This window comes from Aspergillus undulatus, assembly GCF_047715775.1.
Source record: "Aspergillus undulatus strain CBS 261.88 unplaced genomic scaffold BDV17scaffold_17, whole genome shotgun sequence".
Taxonomy (NCBI): Eukaryota; Fungi; Ascomycota; class Eurotiomycetes; order Eurotiales; family Aspergillaceae; genus Aspergillus; species Aspergillus undulatus.
In genome coordinates, this window is record NW_027396621.1 from 282,521 (window position 1) to 296,139 (window position 13,619).

Here is a 13,619-nt window from a genome sequence, read left to right on the forward strand (position 1 = left end):
AGTATGCCAAACCGGTATGTATCTTGACCATCAAAGATAAGAGCCTTATCAAATGCCGCAAGATCAGCCTCCAGGTTATCAAAAGCGAGCACCTTATCGCCCCTTGGAAACAATTCCTTAGGCCGTCCTCATCCTTCGGATAACCCCGGCAGCGTCGCGGCGTTTCGCCACATCGACACCGCATCAAATACGACAGAAAACACGCACTGATCTCTGGGCACAATCCACTCGCATCCGTGGCATTGATCAGTGTCCCTATCACTGGTGTCGCATCGACTTAGGGCTTTCCGATCGGGCGGTGAGCTGAGTCCTGATGACGTCGGTGGCTCTACGCCCGACAGGCCATCACGAGATCTTGTTCTTTCTCTCTCTCTTTCTCTTCTGACTGCAATTGGCAAAGAACATGACCGATGAACCAACCCGGCGCCTCTCAACCCTCGCGAAACCAATTTCCCCACCCCCAGCTTCGGCCCGTCCAATTCCATCACTCTCCGCCCTCGAAGCGGGGAAGGAAAGCGTGAATGACCATCTCCAGACCATCTCCGCACATCTCCGCAAACACGCCCCCAACCCCAGGATCAGGATCGACCAACCACTACTGCCCATAGACGCCTGGGCATCCCTCTACACGCGCAACCAGCACAAACACGGCCGCCACTTCGTTATCCATCAACATGATCACCCCATCGCCGGTCCGCATTATGACCTCCGCCTGCAGTTCTCCGAGTCCAGCTCGCTTAGCTGGAGCATTATGTATGGGCTCCCTGGAGACCCGAATAGTCGGCGGTTGAATCGGAATGCGACTGAGACGAGAGTGCATTGTTTGTGGGTTGGTTTGATACTCTGTGCCTTGTTGTCTAATTGTTTCGTTTCAATGAGAGCTAACCGGCTTGGTTTTGACTGGTAGAACCACCTCATTGAAACCGCGAGCCCGAATACGGGGAGTATGATTATTTGGGATACCGGGGAGTATGAGGTTCTCCCTGATAAACCGAAGACTCAGAGGGGTTCGGGTATACAGTTGGACACGGCGTCCGAGACGGATGAATCTGATACTCCGGCCCCAAACCCAGATAATGCTCGGTCGCAAATCTCGGATAGCGAGAAACTTCGACGGGCTTTCCAAAATGTATCTACCTCAACTTCCTCCCTGGCTTCCTGTTACCACTTCTCGAATATAAGAATGGCTGATTGACCTCGTTGTGCAAGCACAAAATCCGCCTCCGCCTCCACGGCACCCGCCTTCCAAGGAACTACACCATCTTCCTCCGCCGCGACAAATCCGATCATCGCTCTGCACCTACGCCTGCCTCTCTGCTAAACTCACCGCGGAAGAGAAAGCGGCGACGAACAGCCGCCAAACCGAACCCCGAGCCCGTCAGCACCGAGAGTTCCGAATCAGACGCAAATACAAATCCAAATACAGAACAATCATCGGGGGGGACAAACAAACGCAAAGCGGGCACTCCTGCCGGCGAAGCGGAAACCAAACATTCAACCGAACACTCCGACACCGAACGAGACCCAACAAGCGAAACAGACTTCCAGATCCGCCTTCACAACGCATACCCCGGAGCCGTAAACGACATTGGCTCGATCCACCAGCGCCGATGGTTCATCGTGCTCGATCGAACTGAAAGCGGGTTCGTCCCTCAGAAGGAAATCGATAAGGAAATCGATACCAGGAGTGGGAGTGGAAGGAGGACATGGGTGCGCGGAGTAGCGGTAGATAAACCATCTGGGGAACGGACACTAACGGGCTTCGACCCGTTTTATGTTATGGGACCGGATGTCGAGAGGAGTGTGCTTACTGGACGACTTGGAAGTGATGTGTTGAGGGATGAGGGGGTCGAAGGGTTTATTCCTAGGAGGGGGTGGAGGCGCGTCCTTGAGTGACTTTGAACGGATGGTTGAGCCCTCCTACTGTTGATTGAGGAGGCGTCAATTACATGTATCAGTTGTACTTGTGTACACAAGCTAGATATCCCGAGGCTGATACCCATCAAACCAAAACAGAAACCCAAACCTCACCACCCCAACCCGCACTCAACTCCATCCCCTTCCAAGCCTCCTCAACATCAACCGCCAAAACCTTTCGATCTTCTTTCCAAACCGTCTTTCTAGGAACCGGTTTTCCCGAGATAAGAACCATAAAATGCTCATCAATATCCCAAGACGGTAAATTCGAGAAGTATATACCCAGCACACCTAACGCCTTGAGTGCAACGTCGATTTTCAATCGCCCGTTTGTTCCGATATACACACCTGAATTGACGAGCGCCGCGACGCCGGCCATTTTACCTAGTAGGCCGAGGATCGCGATGTTTGTCGTAGTATTGTCTTTTAATGTGAACAGGTGCGCCGGATATGCGGTTAATATTTCCCACTCCTTTTTGTGTAATCTGATAGCGACAGTTGAAGATGCAGTCAGCGCGTCCGCGATCTTGCCGCTTCGGTGTGCGCGGACGATATACGATTTCTCTTTCTCTGGGTCGTTTGGTGGAGATGAGGAAGAGGCGTATACACCCGGGAAATCGGTAACAGGGACGATGGTCGACTTCGTCGATGAAGAGACATTGAATAGGCCCATTATACCGCTCCCTGTGCCGGCTCCACCATGATATGTCCCGATGCGAAGGATATGGCCTTCGTCGATGGATTCGTACATATCTAGCGTGCGGCCGACGAGGGCTGGTCGGAGGATTATTATCGTATCTTGGATTGTTGGTGCAGTCATTTGCTTTATCAGTAGTATATTATGCTGGGCCGGTGTATCAGTGATATAGATCGGTCCACCGGAGACGCACCGCGCCGCGGCGTGAAATGCAGCGTAGGGATGGGACGTCTGGAACATGTCCCAGTCCGGCAGAACGTTGAGGTAGCGTGTTAGGAGGGCGTTGTGGGCGTTGCAGAAGACGTGCCAGGCGTGGGAGTCCTCGACGTTGGGGAAGAAGTCGTCGGAGTTGCGGGCGACGATGGTAGGTTTATTGGTTGGTAACTGGGAATGGAAGATTGCTTGCGGGAACTGGGACATGCATGATATTACTTTCGGTCCGAAGTGGCGCAGGGACGAGATGGACCAGGCGTCTTGGTAGGCTGTTGTGAATGCTTTTCGGTCTTCGGGATCGCGAAGTAGGTCTAGGAAAGACTGGGCGTCGGCTTTGACGCCGGTGATTCCGGCTGAGGAGACGAAAGAGTAGAAGTCGTTGTAGAAGCGCTGGATGTCGGATGGGTCGATTGCTAGCATCGACGGTCTGGTTGTGCTGTTGAGTTGGACTTCTTTGGTTTTGTAGGTGGATGCAAGCTCGCCCTCTGGGGAGATGCCGCCCCAGTAGCCCAAAAGGGCGTGCCAGACAGCAATGTACTCGATGTTCGGATGTCGCTCACGGATGGTAGATACTGTTTTCGCAAGACCCTGTGGGAATGCCTTGGGATTTGCCTCGAACTGCGTCCAGCCGCGGTGCCAGGAGTCTGCTCCCTCATTATCAAGCGACTGCCAATTGTCGTCAATGATCAGACCCTTGATCTGTATGCCCTGCACCTTTAGCTCGTCAAGAGCAGAAAAGATTCTCTCTTCAGTCAGGTCCTGCCCTACCCCGTTCCAGGTGCAGTATGTCAAACTATCATACCAACTCGAAAGCCACTGCGCCTTAACATCATCTTTGCTTGTAGCGCCATACGGCCTCACGAGTTTCCTCGCTTCGTAGATTAAAGCGCCCATGGCAATCTCAAATTCGCTTGCTGCTGCCGCTAGGACCTGGAAGCGCGAAGGCGTAGCATTATCATTCTGCGACTTCACCACCACCTCGCCGTTCGACCCGCACCGTAGAACAGTCTGAATATTGTCCACAGAAACACCAAACAGCACGACATGGACTCCGTCCGTGCGGAGAAATGAGCACAAGATCGCATCTCCTGACAGCTCAAGCTTGGTTTTACCCTGCCTCGGCCCTAGCCAAGACACCGACGTACGGGTCAGAGCGAAGAATCTCGACACAGAAAACGGTACTCCGAGGGGTAAGCTCACGGTACCTTGGCGACCATCTTGAGCCGCTTCCACTGCGCCCGATAATCTCCACAACGCTGCCCCAGGAGACTCGCTCTTGCGGATTTCGACTTCGACATCAGGAGACAGGTGCTCGAAATACTGCCCAAGGCCGTCTGCGGAGGGCGCAGTGAGACTCTCTGAGAGATCGGATGGCGAGAAGATCAGCTCGCCATCACTGGCCTGCTGTTCGCGGTTCGCCCACTGCCATTCCGCAGACTGGACATCTCGATATCGGACCGTAAACTGAGCAGTCCCTGACGGCGGGCGAGCTGTTTCCCCAGCGAAGACTTGGCGAGTATTTGAGTCTCGACCGCCGCTTAGGAGCGAGACCGCATTCGGATGGTCTCGATGCAAAGCAAGAGCTGACCACTCTGCGTTTCCAATGTTATGCCAGATCTGGACCTCCCAGTCTATTTGGGTGTCTGACTCTAGTAGGACTGCGAATATGACCTTCTACGACTTAGCAGCTGGCTCATGTCGCAGAAGGGGAGGTGTACCTTGTCGCTTTGAAGACAGGTAACCCTGCTCAAAGCCGGGTATGTTGTCACCAAGGTCGTCATATTCGAGTTCTTTGGGTTATCCTGTAGTTTCGAAGCCAAAGAAGCCGAAGGTTGATAACAACTAGAAGCTAGCGATGGTAGCGGTCAGATAAGGTGCGGGGTGATCGCCGTGGGGCTTGCTGGCACTGTGGTCCTGGTCTGTTGCTGCTGCGCGGACCGCTTTCGAAACTCATCCTGGCGAAATATAGACGTCGTTGATTCTCAGATCATAACTGTTCATTTCAGAGAGGTAATCATGATTCGGTCGTGGCCATGGGGGGCAGACTAGAAACAACATTTTTGAGAATACCCCGCAGACAGATCACGTGCCTTTGGAAGGTTACGGTTACACCCTCAAGGTACTCTTACAACAATCGTGGGAAGTCGCACTGATTATAACGTCGTCTTTTGATTCCTAGGTCTTATTTATATTGTTGAAGACTATTATATCCATTATATCACCGTCACGGGTCGCACATACCATTATTCGTTATATAACCGCGGCAAACTCTAAGCAATCTGGATAGTCAACTTTCCAAAGTGCTTCTGAGCCCACTGTTCGATGATGAATTAGCACACATTCTCAAACGCATTCAATGACACGACTTACCATAAACTCATAAGCCTCCCTCGTCTTCTCAAGGGAAAACACCTCCTGGTCCACAACGGGGTGGATGTTGTTGGCTTCAATCGCAGCAATCATATCGTTCATCAACGCCTTGCTGCCAACATACACACCACGGACAGTGCAGATGTTGTTCAGCGTCTGCAGAACATTGGGAATAGTCTTGGGGTCCATGCCACCAAGGAAGCCGATGATGCTGATGACGCCTTCGAACTTGATGGCCTTGAAGCTCTGCTCGAGGGTTCCGGAGCCACCGACTTCGATGATGTGGTCGACACCGATGTTGTCACGGGTGAGGCCACGCGCGATCTCGCCCCAGTTAGGCTGGGTCTTGTAGTTGAGGACGTGGTCGGCACCGAGTTCCTTGAGGCGCTTGCCCTTTTCTTCGGAGGACGTCGTGGCGATCACCGTTGCGCCGGCGGCTTTGGCAAACTAGATAAAGTATCAGTATTGCACCTTTTCGTTTTTGGTCAGGGGAAGAGCATACCTGCAAAGCAAAAATACTGACACCACCAGTTCCCTGCACCAGGACGGTCTGGCCAGGCAGCAGCGGCTTCAATCCATACAGAGCATTCCAGCTAGTCAGACCAGCGCAAGTCAAGGTGCTCGCTTCAAGGTAGTTGAGGTTCTTGGGCGCCCGAACGACACCGTTCTCGTTGAAGGTAGCGTACTGGCGAAGAGTACCATCGACAGCACCGCCAAGACCCGAGCCAGCAGCAGCAAAGTCGACAGGGCCGTACTGGTGCAGCTGGTTGAACAATGTAACGACGTTGTCGCCCTTCTTGAACTGGGTGACCTTGGATCCGACCTCGACGACTTCACCGGCACCGTCGGAACCGGGGACAACGGGGGTATTGAGGGCGAAGGGGTACTTTCCTGTGAGGATTGGGAAGTGGTTAGCTTGATTTGAAGCTGAATTGAGAATTTAGGAGCGTACGTACCCTTGGGGATGATCAAGTCGCGGTAGTTGAGGGACGCGGCATGGAGCTTGACGAGGACCTCGTTGTCGCCGACGGAGGGGACCTGCGCGTCCTCGTACTTGAGACCGTCAAAGTCCTGCTCGAGGTTCTGGACGGACCATTGCTTCTGGGTAGAGGGAGCCATCGTGAAGAGCTGCGAAGTCAATTGAGAGCTAGCAAGAAAAAAAGTGTAGCGGAAGAAATTCGGATACGGACGGGCGGGATGAAGCTTCAGTTGTCTGGGTGAGGGGAATGATTTATAGCTGTGGATTGACGTAAAGAACGGTCCCACTTCTCCTCAGACAATTATTAATCTTGAGTCTTGACCGTTGAAGAATGATGCCTTAGCTCAAAGGCCGTTGTCATTTATGCCTCGTGGATCGAGTACTACTATCTCGATTTATTCCCTGCATAATCTATACCAAGTATGATCTATCTATAGCAGGCGCCGTTATATGCACTACCTACGTCATCCAGCCACGCCTTCTATATAACTTGGCAGTCAACAACACCATTCCTTCCCACCTCCTCCTCCTTCTTCTCTTCTTCGCCTCAACTTTTCGCTTTCACACTTCCAACCCCACCCACTGATTCATGTGGGGATCAACCAGAATGACCCTCAACACCGTGACCTCGGGCGTCAGCGCCGCCGGCGCCCCAGTCTCCCAAGTCACCGACACAGCCCAAAACACCGTGAACCAGACCGCCGGAACAGCCCAAAAGACCGTCTCAGACGCATCCTCCAGTCTTCCCGGTACATTCCCCAAAGACGAACCACCCACAAGCCAAAAGAACAACGTAACGATGCCCTCCTTCACCGAAATGTGGAGCAACTTCATTGCATGGCTAAAGGGCCTCGTCCCGCGCGGAATCGACGTCTTCGAAGCCGCCGTTCGCCGATTCGTCAACTGGCTCTTACCACCTGAGCGCCAGGCAGCGATCTACAAGGCCTCAGTGGAGCACCCGATCGCGTCGACGTTCGTGATTGCGCAACTGATTTGTGTCGGAATCCCATTTGTGCTGTTTGTTGCGGGGACGCTGCTCTTTGCGGCTGTTGCGATGCTGGTTTGGGCTCTGCTTTCGATTTTGATTCTCGGGCCGATTGTCCTTGTTGCTAGTCTCATGGGCGTAAGTCTTTGGGGTTGGGGCTGGTTTGTCTTTGGGCTTGTCCGCTGGTTGGATAAGCTTGTGCTTGGGGGGATGATGGAGAGGTTCTGGAAGGCGAGGTATCAGGAGCAGAAGGCTGAGGAGGAGGCGAAGGAGCCGAAGGGGACGAATGAGGAGAAGAGGGATGGTTGATCCTCTGGTTTCTATAGAACCGAATAGTGTGTATGTTTATAATGATTCTTTCGGGTTACTTGTCTTCAACTTTGTATCAGTTATCTTGATTCTTCTGCCAGTGTATATAGAACAGGCTCTATTCCTACGAAGCTAGCTTAACGTCTTTCCATGACATTTCCTCGTGCTAAAGATGCGATTCATGATATTGACCTCTACCTACTCCGTAGTTGGTACATGTTTACCTTGCAAGGAACAGTCTTGATAAGGCCCTACCATAATCCGATCCCTAAATACATTATTAAACTATATACTACGTCCGTCAAAGATAATACTCCAGTAATCCAGCATGGTCAAACGGTTCTCCGCGCTCAGGACTTGGTGTTATCTGTATTGTACCTAAAGAGGGCCTATAATATAGCGCGATTACATTTAACAGGACATGGTCAAATTAGCAGCTCCCTTTCTTATACCACCCGTGGACATTCCAAGTTATTTATTCACGCATTATCCGGAAGAATAAGCCACAATCTGTCACTTGGGAGATAGGGAGGCAGTATCGGTACAAGTAGTCACCGGAAATCTTTCACTTATCCAGATCAATCGCCAGGAAACTTTTCGTACGCGGCCAAAGTATCCGCCCTAACTGCTTCTCGTCGGATCAGAGGTGAAGCAACTATGTAAGATCCGAACCTCATAGTGTGGTCCGTAGGAAGACCAGGATTGCCGAGAGGGAATGTTATTGATCAAGGATCAGTAGATGTGAATTGGTTACAGAGCAATATATACATTTGAACGGGATAGACCATGGTCAAAGCAAGGACAATCAACTACCTGAGTAATGCAAGCTCATCCCAAGAGCCAGAACCACCCGTCACCAGATCTGTCGCCAGATTTTCTCAATATAATGGCCACGGTCCAACTACTCAGCCAAACCCATCTAACCGCTGAAGAGCTCAGGACCAGGCATGGGGTAAGAGCTAGGGCTGGAGTAGATATCGAAGATGATACCATCGTCAGTAGAGGTGTAGAGCTCGGTGCCAAGGGTGCCGGTAGGGTTCGCGCTGCCACCACCGCTGACAACAAGGTTAAGACACTGGGGGTAGCTCTGGGCACCACCCTCGGAGCCAGCGGAGTGGAGGGCAATGATCTCGTGGCGAAGGACGTAGTTGCCGTCGGCGATGGAGGAGGGAATGGTCACCGAGGTAGTGAAGCTGTTCTCAATCAGCTCGTCGGTGATCCAGGTGTTGGTCGAGGCGTCGACGATGGCGTCGGCCTGGATCTTGACCCATTGGAGGGAGGTCTTGTCGGCTTGGGAGCAGTCGCCGTCGCACTTGGCGAGGTAGTTGATGACTAGGTAGAGAAAAGAACGGTCAGTTTAGGGTTCTATCTCGTGTGAAGTGGTATGCATATGGGTCACGTGACGTGTATCACGACGTCCGCTCCTTTGAGGTTTTTCGACTTCTATACACCACATTAAGGGGGGAATAGCAATAGTGTAACATACTGGGCCCTTTGTGTGACTCCGGCCTAATTGCGCAGATATTTAGTATATACGGAGACTTTGTAATGTACTTAGGGTCTGCTTACCAGGTATTCCAGGTAATATCAATGCTGCTACCGGCCGTAACAGGAGCAGAGAGTGCACCAGGGGTGGCGCCCTTGTGGCAGATGATGTCGTCGCTGCCGAAGGAGTCGGGAGCGACGAAGCCGTTGTCGGTCACGGTAGTGGTCCAGCCGTAGTTGTCAGGAGGGCTGTCCTGGTAGTAATAGCTGTCGGCAAGCCATCCACCGTATCTGGACCATGGTCAGTCAACATGATATCCCTTTGTCTGGGAGGTAGGCAACGTACTCTTCGCCGTCGATGGTCATGCCCGTGACATGACCGTGACCGGCAACAAAGCCAGCAGAGGCGAGAACGCCGGCAAGGGTAGCAATCTTGGAGAAAGCCATGATCGAAGTGTAGGATATCAAATCCGGAATGAAGGAATACCTGCCAGAGGTTTGGAGAAGAATGGGATGGCGAGAAAGAGTGAATGAGGGTTGATGTCAACGAGGAGAGCAGTAGCAAGGGTCTTTCTGGCTTCTTATATAGATGTTCGGTACGGAGCGCCTTTCCCCAGTCCGTACTTTATGCGGAACAGCCGAGTATCCATATTACCCTAGATTGCAGGGAGGCCGTGCCTCAGCTGTCAGAGACTGGGAGCAAGCGCATTGAAGAGTTTAGCCGGAAACACCCTGCAGGGGTCAGCGTATCACCAGATCCGCTTCTTCAGCATTGTGGCGGGGGTGCAATATGTTTGGGTTCCTGGCAGTCAGCCAAAGACGGCTTTTTTTCTGCACGAACACATTCCCCTGTCCGTGTCGCGATGCTACCCAACGTCCCAAGGTGCAATGGTCTATTTTGCACCGCATGAAAGATGCATGGAACAACCATGGTCGAGACCATCCCAACAACCATTCAGGCTGTTTCAAGATGTGCCGTACAGGAGATATCTCCCGATCACAATCCACACCGTAGACTTTCAGGGTCTTGGCTGGTTTTGAGTTAAGCCACACCCCACAATAATCGTACTACCTGACAAGGAACAATCGATGCTCAGTCAGGAGGCTGCGAGGGCGAGGCGGCAACAAGGCCAGTGCCCACACCAATCTATACCAATGACGATCTCCCAATGCAGCCGGTTTGACGGGCCGAGGGCGCTCCCTTGCCCAACGAGAATCGAACATTCGGTGTGGGAAGGACAACCTTGAAACGGATCCATCACACCCCTGACAGGCGATGGAGACGGAGCTCGTTCCATGAGAGTACTGTGCCGTGACAAGTATAGAAATGATGTGCGGTTCTAGAAGTGCGGGTGTCGTGATTCGAGGACGCCAGGTACGGCGTATATTGAGGTGTAGAACTCCCCTCTCTTGACTCCGTCTTGAGTGCCATTCACTCCCCCGGATTTTCCTCGGTATTAGCCTGCAGAAAGCGACATGGACAGGGACAGGGAAGCGCTAATAGGATGCAGGATTAGGCTGCAGTTGTTCCTGCCACCTGGGTAGGGCTAGGTATGCATCCTTGAGGTTTGGGAGCGAGTGACAGTGGCCGCCACGACAAAAGCGCTTGGCTCATCAGGCTCTCACTCCTGCAGCCCACTCTGAGGGTCGATGACCCCTTGACGCCGGCATTATTGAAGAGCAAGGAAAGTGATCGGCGGGGGTGGAATTTGGGGGAGGCGGTGGATGAGAACTCGAAACACCATGCCAAGACGGATATACAGCCTAATCCTCCCGGGCTAGTTTCAAGTCGCTCCTGGTAAACGAGTCGGCGGACCATGGTCGCTATCCATCCGCTTTAATCTCGGCCTTCTGCTTATACGACTTTACGACTGTTCTGCATACCGATACTTAGAAATTAGACCATGGCCAGAAGCAGGATATCTGCAACTGCAATTCCCAGAAGATTGGATGTTTTCCGATGTTTTTATTTTTGTCTCTTCATTATTGTATAGACAGAAAGCCCCGACCAAGCCATTCCATATTGAAGTCGGAAAATGCAGGTCATCTAGCCTAGTTGGCTGCCGCTTGGCGTAAACCAACAAAGCCAGATGCCGAAATGTTCAATCATGCACTGGTAGGTGGATATTGACGATCCCGGTGACGGCCCACAAAAGCATCCATGCCGTTCATCGATCCCTAAGACGGTCGACGGGTATCCGTAGTCATGCTCCGATAATATCCCATGAACCATTCTCAAGACGATTTCATCTTCCGTTTATCCGTGATGAAGCGCTTACAGAGCCTTCTTCTTGTCACCCTTGGAGACGTCGACAACCTTGAGAGCTGTAGATTGACAAACGTTAGTATGTATCCCCTGAATCATGCCGCATTCCACCGCCACAAATCGTGATGTCCTTGTATAACTTCAGAGATGCGGGGAGCGGCAGTATACACCGCGAGATGACGCACCTGGGGGCAGGCTCTGCTTGAGCTTGTCGGCCTTGTCGGAGTCCTTCAGGACGAGGGAGTAGACGAAGCGGTGGCAGCGGACCTTGAACTTAGTCTGCTGGGACTTGCGGTTCTTCTTGATGCGGGCAGCTAGATAAACACCCCAATTAGCTAACTCATCCATCTCATTCATCATTAACAATCCCTCGGAGGTGCGGTCCAGCATCATCATCCATCTCCATCTCCGTCTCCAAGCTCAGGCTCAAGTTCGGGGGAAACGTACAAGACGCATCCTTGCGGCGGCAGATCTCAATGAACTGCTTGATGTCGGAAACTTCGCGAGGCATGATGGGCAGATATGATTGGCGACGTGGAAGTGATAATCGTCAAGAGTCTTTGGATAGGAAGAAGGCAAGCTCAATCGCGGTCTCGATGACCGCGGGCCGAGAGCTCTGGGGCGGGTTGTTGTGGGATCGTCCCAATCGGGCTAGGGTTGGCGGGATAAAGCCCTTAGCGCTCTGCGGCGGTGCATGCGTTGTACTGCATAATTACTAATTATTGCTTCCCGCGACTTATGCCAAGATTCTCTATCATGTGAAAGCTTTCTGTGGCGGTGCGCTAGGCAGCGTCACAACCATCGTTCGTTCCATGCATCTATAGGGCAGTTTGAAATACTTGCCAGATGTCCAGAATTCAATTTACTCTTACGAATTCTTAATCTTATGAGTACAATTCTCGCATCGAAAACTTTTTAAAAATGCCGACGCCGTTAGATCGTGCATTGAATTCTAAGGTACTCCTCTATCCAGTATCCCTCTAGCAATGACTAACAAAACGTTCAGAACCTATTTCTAGGTATCCTTCAAGCAATGCATCCGTTCTAAAAATCCATTCTCTAACGACGAACCAGGTTTCGCAGGAATGGTCACTGCAGCGGCGGCTTGGGCAATCTGGGGTAACGAAATGTTCCCGGCTGAATCTGATCCCAAAGGAGGCAGGTGCTCCGATCAATATAATCCAAATCTAGCTGACTTTTAAGAAGACCCTGCGAATTGGACACTTGATGAGATGCGCCGGTGGCTTCGCGCTGTATGTCCCATTTTCCAAGCCCAGTAGTGCGCACATGCTAACAGCGAGCAGCGAGGCCTGATGCCTGATCGAAAAGCAACGCGAGAGGAACTTCTTGAACGAATTCGTGTCAATCTTCGCAATCCGCCAAAGTCGTCTAGCTAAGTGCGGTGAAGTTGTCCAAGAAAGAAAGAATGGACCCGAAGAGTAATGTCGCGTCGTCAATCGTAAATCGTCATCGTTGGGGGTGGTGCCCCTGGTGGTCTTGTTTCATCGTCTTCAAAGCATGCTGTATGATTCCCAAGTCTGTATCCCAATCCAACATATGGTATCTTTATTGTTCATCCCCAACTCTGTTCGCCTGCTGCGCTGCTAAGCATACTCGTAGCTCAAACAACCAGGCGAAAGTTCTGTGTTTGAATGAGCCACTGCCGGCGCTTTCCCTTTGGCCCCTCGTTGGAAGGATTCGGCACGAGAACAAAAGTCTCGCTGAAGCCGCGCTGGGGCAGGTCGCGAGACTCTCCGTATCTGACGTATCCGCTAACAATAATCAAAATCGAGATGTCTTTCTTGGGGTCCGGTTGTCTCCCGGTTGCGCCTGTCGGATATTGCTTGTTGATGATTTGGCAATCAAATGATTGCACCTCGTAGTGCGCTGGCGGCATCTGGTTGGCAAAGATTTCTTGAACCGCATTGCCATCGGCGACCGGATTTCCGTTGAACACAATTGTAGATGGAGGGGTACTGTAGAACGAGCCGATTACGGCGCGGTTGGACTGGAGGGCGGGGTAGAAGGATTGGACGAATTCGGTGGCCGCTGAAGAATCACTAGTCAATGACTGACTTTCAAGAGCTCTGAAAAAGGATCATACCGTCGGTTGAGACCTTTGCGTAAACATCCTCAGTAGGCGCCATGGTTGCTGATGGATCGTCGCTGGCGGATTCGCTGTGAGATTGCGCGGATAGGATAATTGTAGAAAGACGTGTATCGTTCAGCAGTAGGACAAACTCGAGGGCTCCTTTGCTGAAGGCCGTAGGGTGGAAGTGGGAGTGTCGAGGTGGAAAGCAAGTCCGCAGGCAGAAGGCAAGAAAAAAGAAGCTTGGGCCACGCGGAGAAAACAAAACCTCCGAGCGGCCGCAGTCACCCCATCGTTCACCAACTCTCG

The 13,619-nt window shown here is 52.0% G+C and overlaps 8 protein-coding genes across 8 annotated transcripts; 3 read left to right on the forward strand and 5 right to left on the reverse strand.

Annotated features, from left to right (window-relative positions):
- Nucleotides 1-294: 294 nt before the first annotated feature.
- Nucleotides 295-1,949, forward strand: BDV17DRAFT_51972 (uncharacterized protein). The gene is made up of 3 exons (XM_073764693.1): nucleotides 295-829; nucleotides 908-1,129; nucleotides 1,210-1,949. The coding sequence occupies exons 1-3, from the start codon at nucleotides 404-406 to the stop codon at nucleotides 1,894-1,896; spliced, it is 1,335 nt and encodes a 444-aa protein (XP_073616764.1). The 5' UTR covers nucleotides 295-403; the 3' UTR covers nucleotides 1,897-1,949.
- Nucleotides 1,950-2,002: 53 nt separating this feature from the next.
- On the reverse strand, nucleotides 2,003-4,608 carry BDV17DRAFT_290286 (putative raffinose synthase protein Sip1; the record flags this gene model as incomplete). Its single annotated transcript, XM_073761868.1, has 2 exons — nucleotides 2,003-4,498; nucleotides 4,546-4,608. 2 exons carry the CDS (start codon nucleotides 4,606-4,608, stop codon nucleotides 2,003-2,005), a joined length of 2,559 nt encoding a protein of 852 aa, XP_073616765.1.
- Nucleotides 4,609-5,097: 489 nt separating this feature from the next.
- On the reverse strand, nucleotides 5,098-6,316 carry BDV17DRAFT_281105 (zinc-dependent alcohol dehydrogenase family protein; the record flags this gene model as incomplete). The annotated part of the gene is made up of 4 exons (XM_073759975.1): nucleotides 5,098-5,142; nucleotides 5,198-5,644; nucleotides 5,700-6,088; nucleotides 6,154-6,316. The coding sequence occupies 4 exons, from the start codon at nucleotides 6,314-6,316 to the stop codon at nucleotides 5,098-5,100; spliced, it is 1,044 nt and encodes a 347-aa protein (XP_073616766.1).
- A 214-nt stretch (nucleotides 6,317-6,530) lies between these two features.
- BDV17DRAFT_260415 (seipin co-factor family protein) lies at nucleotides 6,531-7,647 on the forward strand. The gene has a single exon (XM_073757549.1). It carries the CDS (start codon nucleotides 6,766-6,768, stop codon nucleotides 7,468-7,470), a length of 705 nt encoding a protein of 234 aa, XP_073616767.1. The 5' UTR covers nucleotides 6,531-6,765; the 3' UTR covers nucleotides 7,471-7,647.
- Nucleotides 7,648-8,282: 635 nt separating this feature from the next.
- BDV17DRAFT_52029 (lytic polysaccharide monooxygenase auxiliary activity family 9 protein) lies at nucleotides 8,283-9,573 on the reverse strand. The gene is made up of 4 exons (XM_073764694.1): nucleotides 9,302-9,573; nucleotides 9,040-9,246; nucleotides 8,957-8,979; nucleotides 8,283-8,802 (listed from the first exon to the last, which is right to left on the reverse strand). Exons 1-4 carry the CDS (start codon nucleotides 9,400-9,402, stop codon nucleotides 8,390-8,392), a joined length of 744 nt encoding a protein of 247 aa, XP_073616768.1. The 5' UTR covers nucleotides 9,403-9,573; the 3' UTR covers nucleotides 8,283-8,389.
- A 1,172-nt stretch (nucleotides 9,574-10,745) lies between these two features.
- BDV17DRAFT_260418 (60S ribosomal protein eL38) lies at nucleotides 10,746-11,799 on the reverse strand. Its single transcript, XM_073757550.1, has 2 exons — nucleotides 11,669-11,799; nucleotides 10,746-11,535 (listed from the first exon to the last, which is right to left on the reverse strand). The coding sequence occupies exons 1-2, from the start codon at nucleotides 11,730-11,732 to the stop codon at nucleotides 11,363-11,365; spliced, it is 237 nt and encodes a 78-aa protein (XP_073616769.1). The 5' UTR covers nucleotides 11,733-11,799; the 3' UTR covers nucleotides 10,746-11,362.
- Nucleotides 11,800-12,024: 225 nt separating this feature from the next.
- On the forward strand, nucleotides 12,025-12,682 carry BDV17DRAFT_52075 (Ish1 domain-containing protein). Its single transcript, XM_073764695.1, has 5 exons — nucleotides 12,025-12,178; nucleotides 12,228-12,240; nucleotides 12,296-12,379; nucleotides 12,428-12,474; nucleotides 12,526-12,682. The coding sequence occupies exons 1-5, from the start codon at nucleotides 12,143-12,145 to the stop codon at nucleotides 12,616-12,618; spliced, it is 273 nt and encodes a 90-aa protein (XP_073616770.1). The 5' UTR covers nucleotides 12,025-12,142; the 3' UTR covers nucleotides 12,619-12,682.
- On the reverse strand, nucleotides 12,295-13,509 carry BDV17DRAFT_260425 (putative nuclear transport factor 2 domain protein). Its single transcript, XM_073757551.1, has 4 exons — nucleotides 13,326-13,509; nucleotides 12,524-13,270; nucleotides 12,428-12,472; nucleotides 12,295-12,379 (listed from the first exon to the last, which is right to left on the reverse strand). Exons 1-2 carry the CDS (start codon nucleotides 13,366-13,368, stop codon nucleotides 12,843-12,845), a joined length of 471 nt encoding a protein of 156 aa, XP_073616771.1. The 5' UTR covers nucleotides 13,369-13,509; the 3' UTR covers nucleotides 12,295-12,379; nucleotides 12,428-12,472; nucleotides 12,524-12,842.
- Nucleotides 13,510-13,619: the final 110 nt, after the last annotated feature.

Excerpts from the sequence above, each read along its gene's own strand:
- BDV17DRAFT_51972 (XM_073764693.1), top strand. The coding sequence starts at position 404 with ATGACCGATGAACCAACCCGGCGCCTCTCAACCCTCGCGAAACCAATT. Across the intron at positions 830-907 it reads CGAGAGTGCATTGTTTGTGG|AACCACCTCATTGAAACCGC; the intron begins GTTGGTTTGATA and ends TTTGACTGGTAG. Across the intron at positions 1,130-1,209 it reads TTCGACGGGCTTTCCAAAAT|CACAAAATCCGCCTCCGCCT; the intron begins GTATCTACCTCA and ends TCGTTGTGCAAG.
- BDV17DRAFT_260415 (XM_073757549.1), top strand. The coding sequence starts at position 6,766 with ATGTGGGGATCAACCAGAATGACCCTCAACACCGTGACCTCGGGCGTC.
- BDV17DRAFT_52029 (XM_073764694.1), bottom strand. The coding sequence starts at position 9,402 with ATGGCTTTCTCCAAGATTGCTACCCTTGCCGGCGTTCTCGCCTCTGCT. Across the intron at positions 8,980-9,039 it reads GATATTACCTGGAATACCTG|GCCGGAGTCACACAAAGGGC; the intron begins GTAAGCAGACCC and ends CTGCGCAATTAG. Across the intron at positions 8,803-8,956 it reads GGAGTCACACAAAGGGCCCA|TCATCAACTACCTCGCCAAG; the intron begins GTATGTTACACT and ends TTCTCTACCTAG.
- BDV17DRAFT_260418 (XM_073757550.1), bottom strand. The coding sequence starts at position 11,732 with ATGCCTCGCGAAGTTTCCGACATCAAGCAGTTCATTGAGATCTGCCGC. Across the intron at positions 11,536-11,668 it reads CCGCCGCAAGGATGCGTCTT|CTGCCCGCATCAAGAAGAAC; the intron begins GTACGTTTCCCC and ends GTGTTTATCTAG.
- BDV17DRAFT_52075 (XM_073764695.1), top strand. The coding sequence starts at position 12,143 with ATGCCGACGCCGTTAGATCGTGCATTGAATTCTAAG. Across the intron at positions 12,380-12,427 it reads TGAATCTGATCCCAAAGGAG|ACCCTGCGAATTGGACACTT; the intron begins GCAGGTGCTCCG and ends ACTTTTAAGAAG. Across the intron at positions 12,475-12,525 it reads TGCGCCGGTGGCTTCGCGCT|CGAGGCCTGATGCCTGATCG; the intron begins GTATGTCCCATT and ends AACAGCGAGCAG.
- BDV17DRAFT_260425 (XM_073757551.1), bottom strand. The coding sequence starts at position 13,368 with ATGGCGCCTACTGAGGATGTTTACGCAAAGGTCTCAACCGACG. Across the intron at positions 13,271-13,325 it reads CGCAAAGGTCTCAACCGACG|CGGCCACCGAATTCGTCCAA; the intron begins GTATGATCCTTT and ends GTGATTCTTCAG.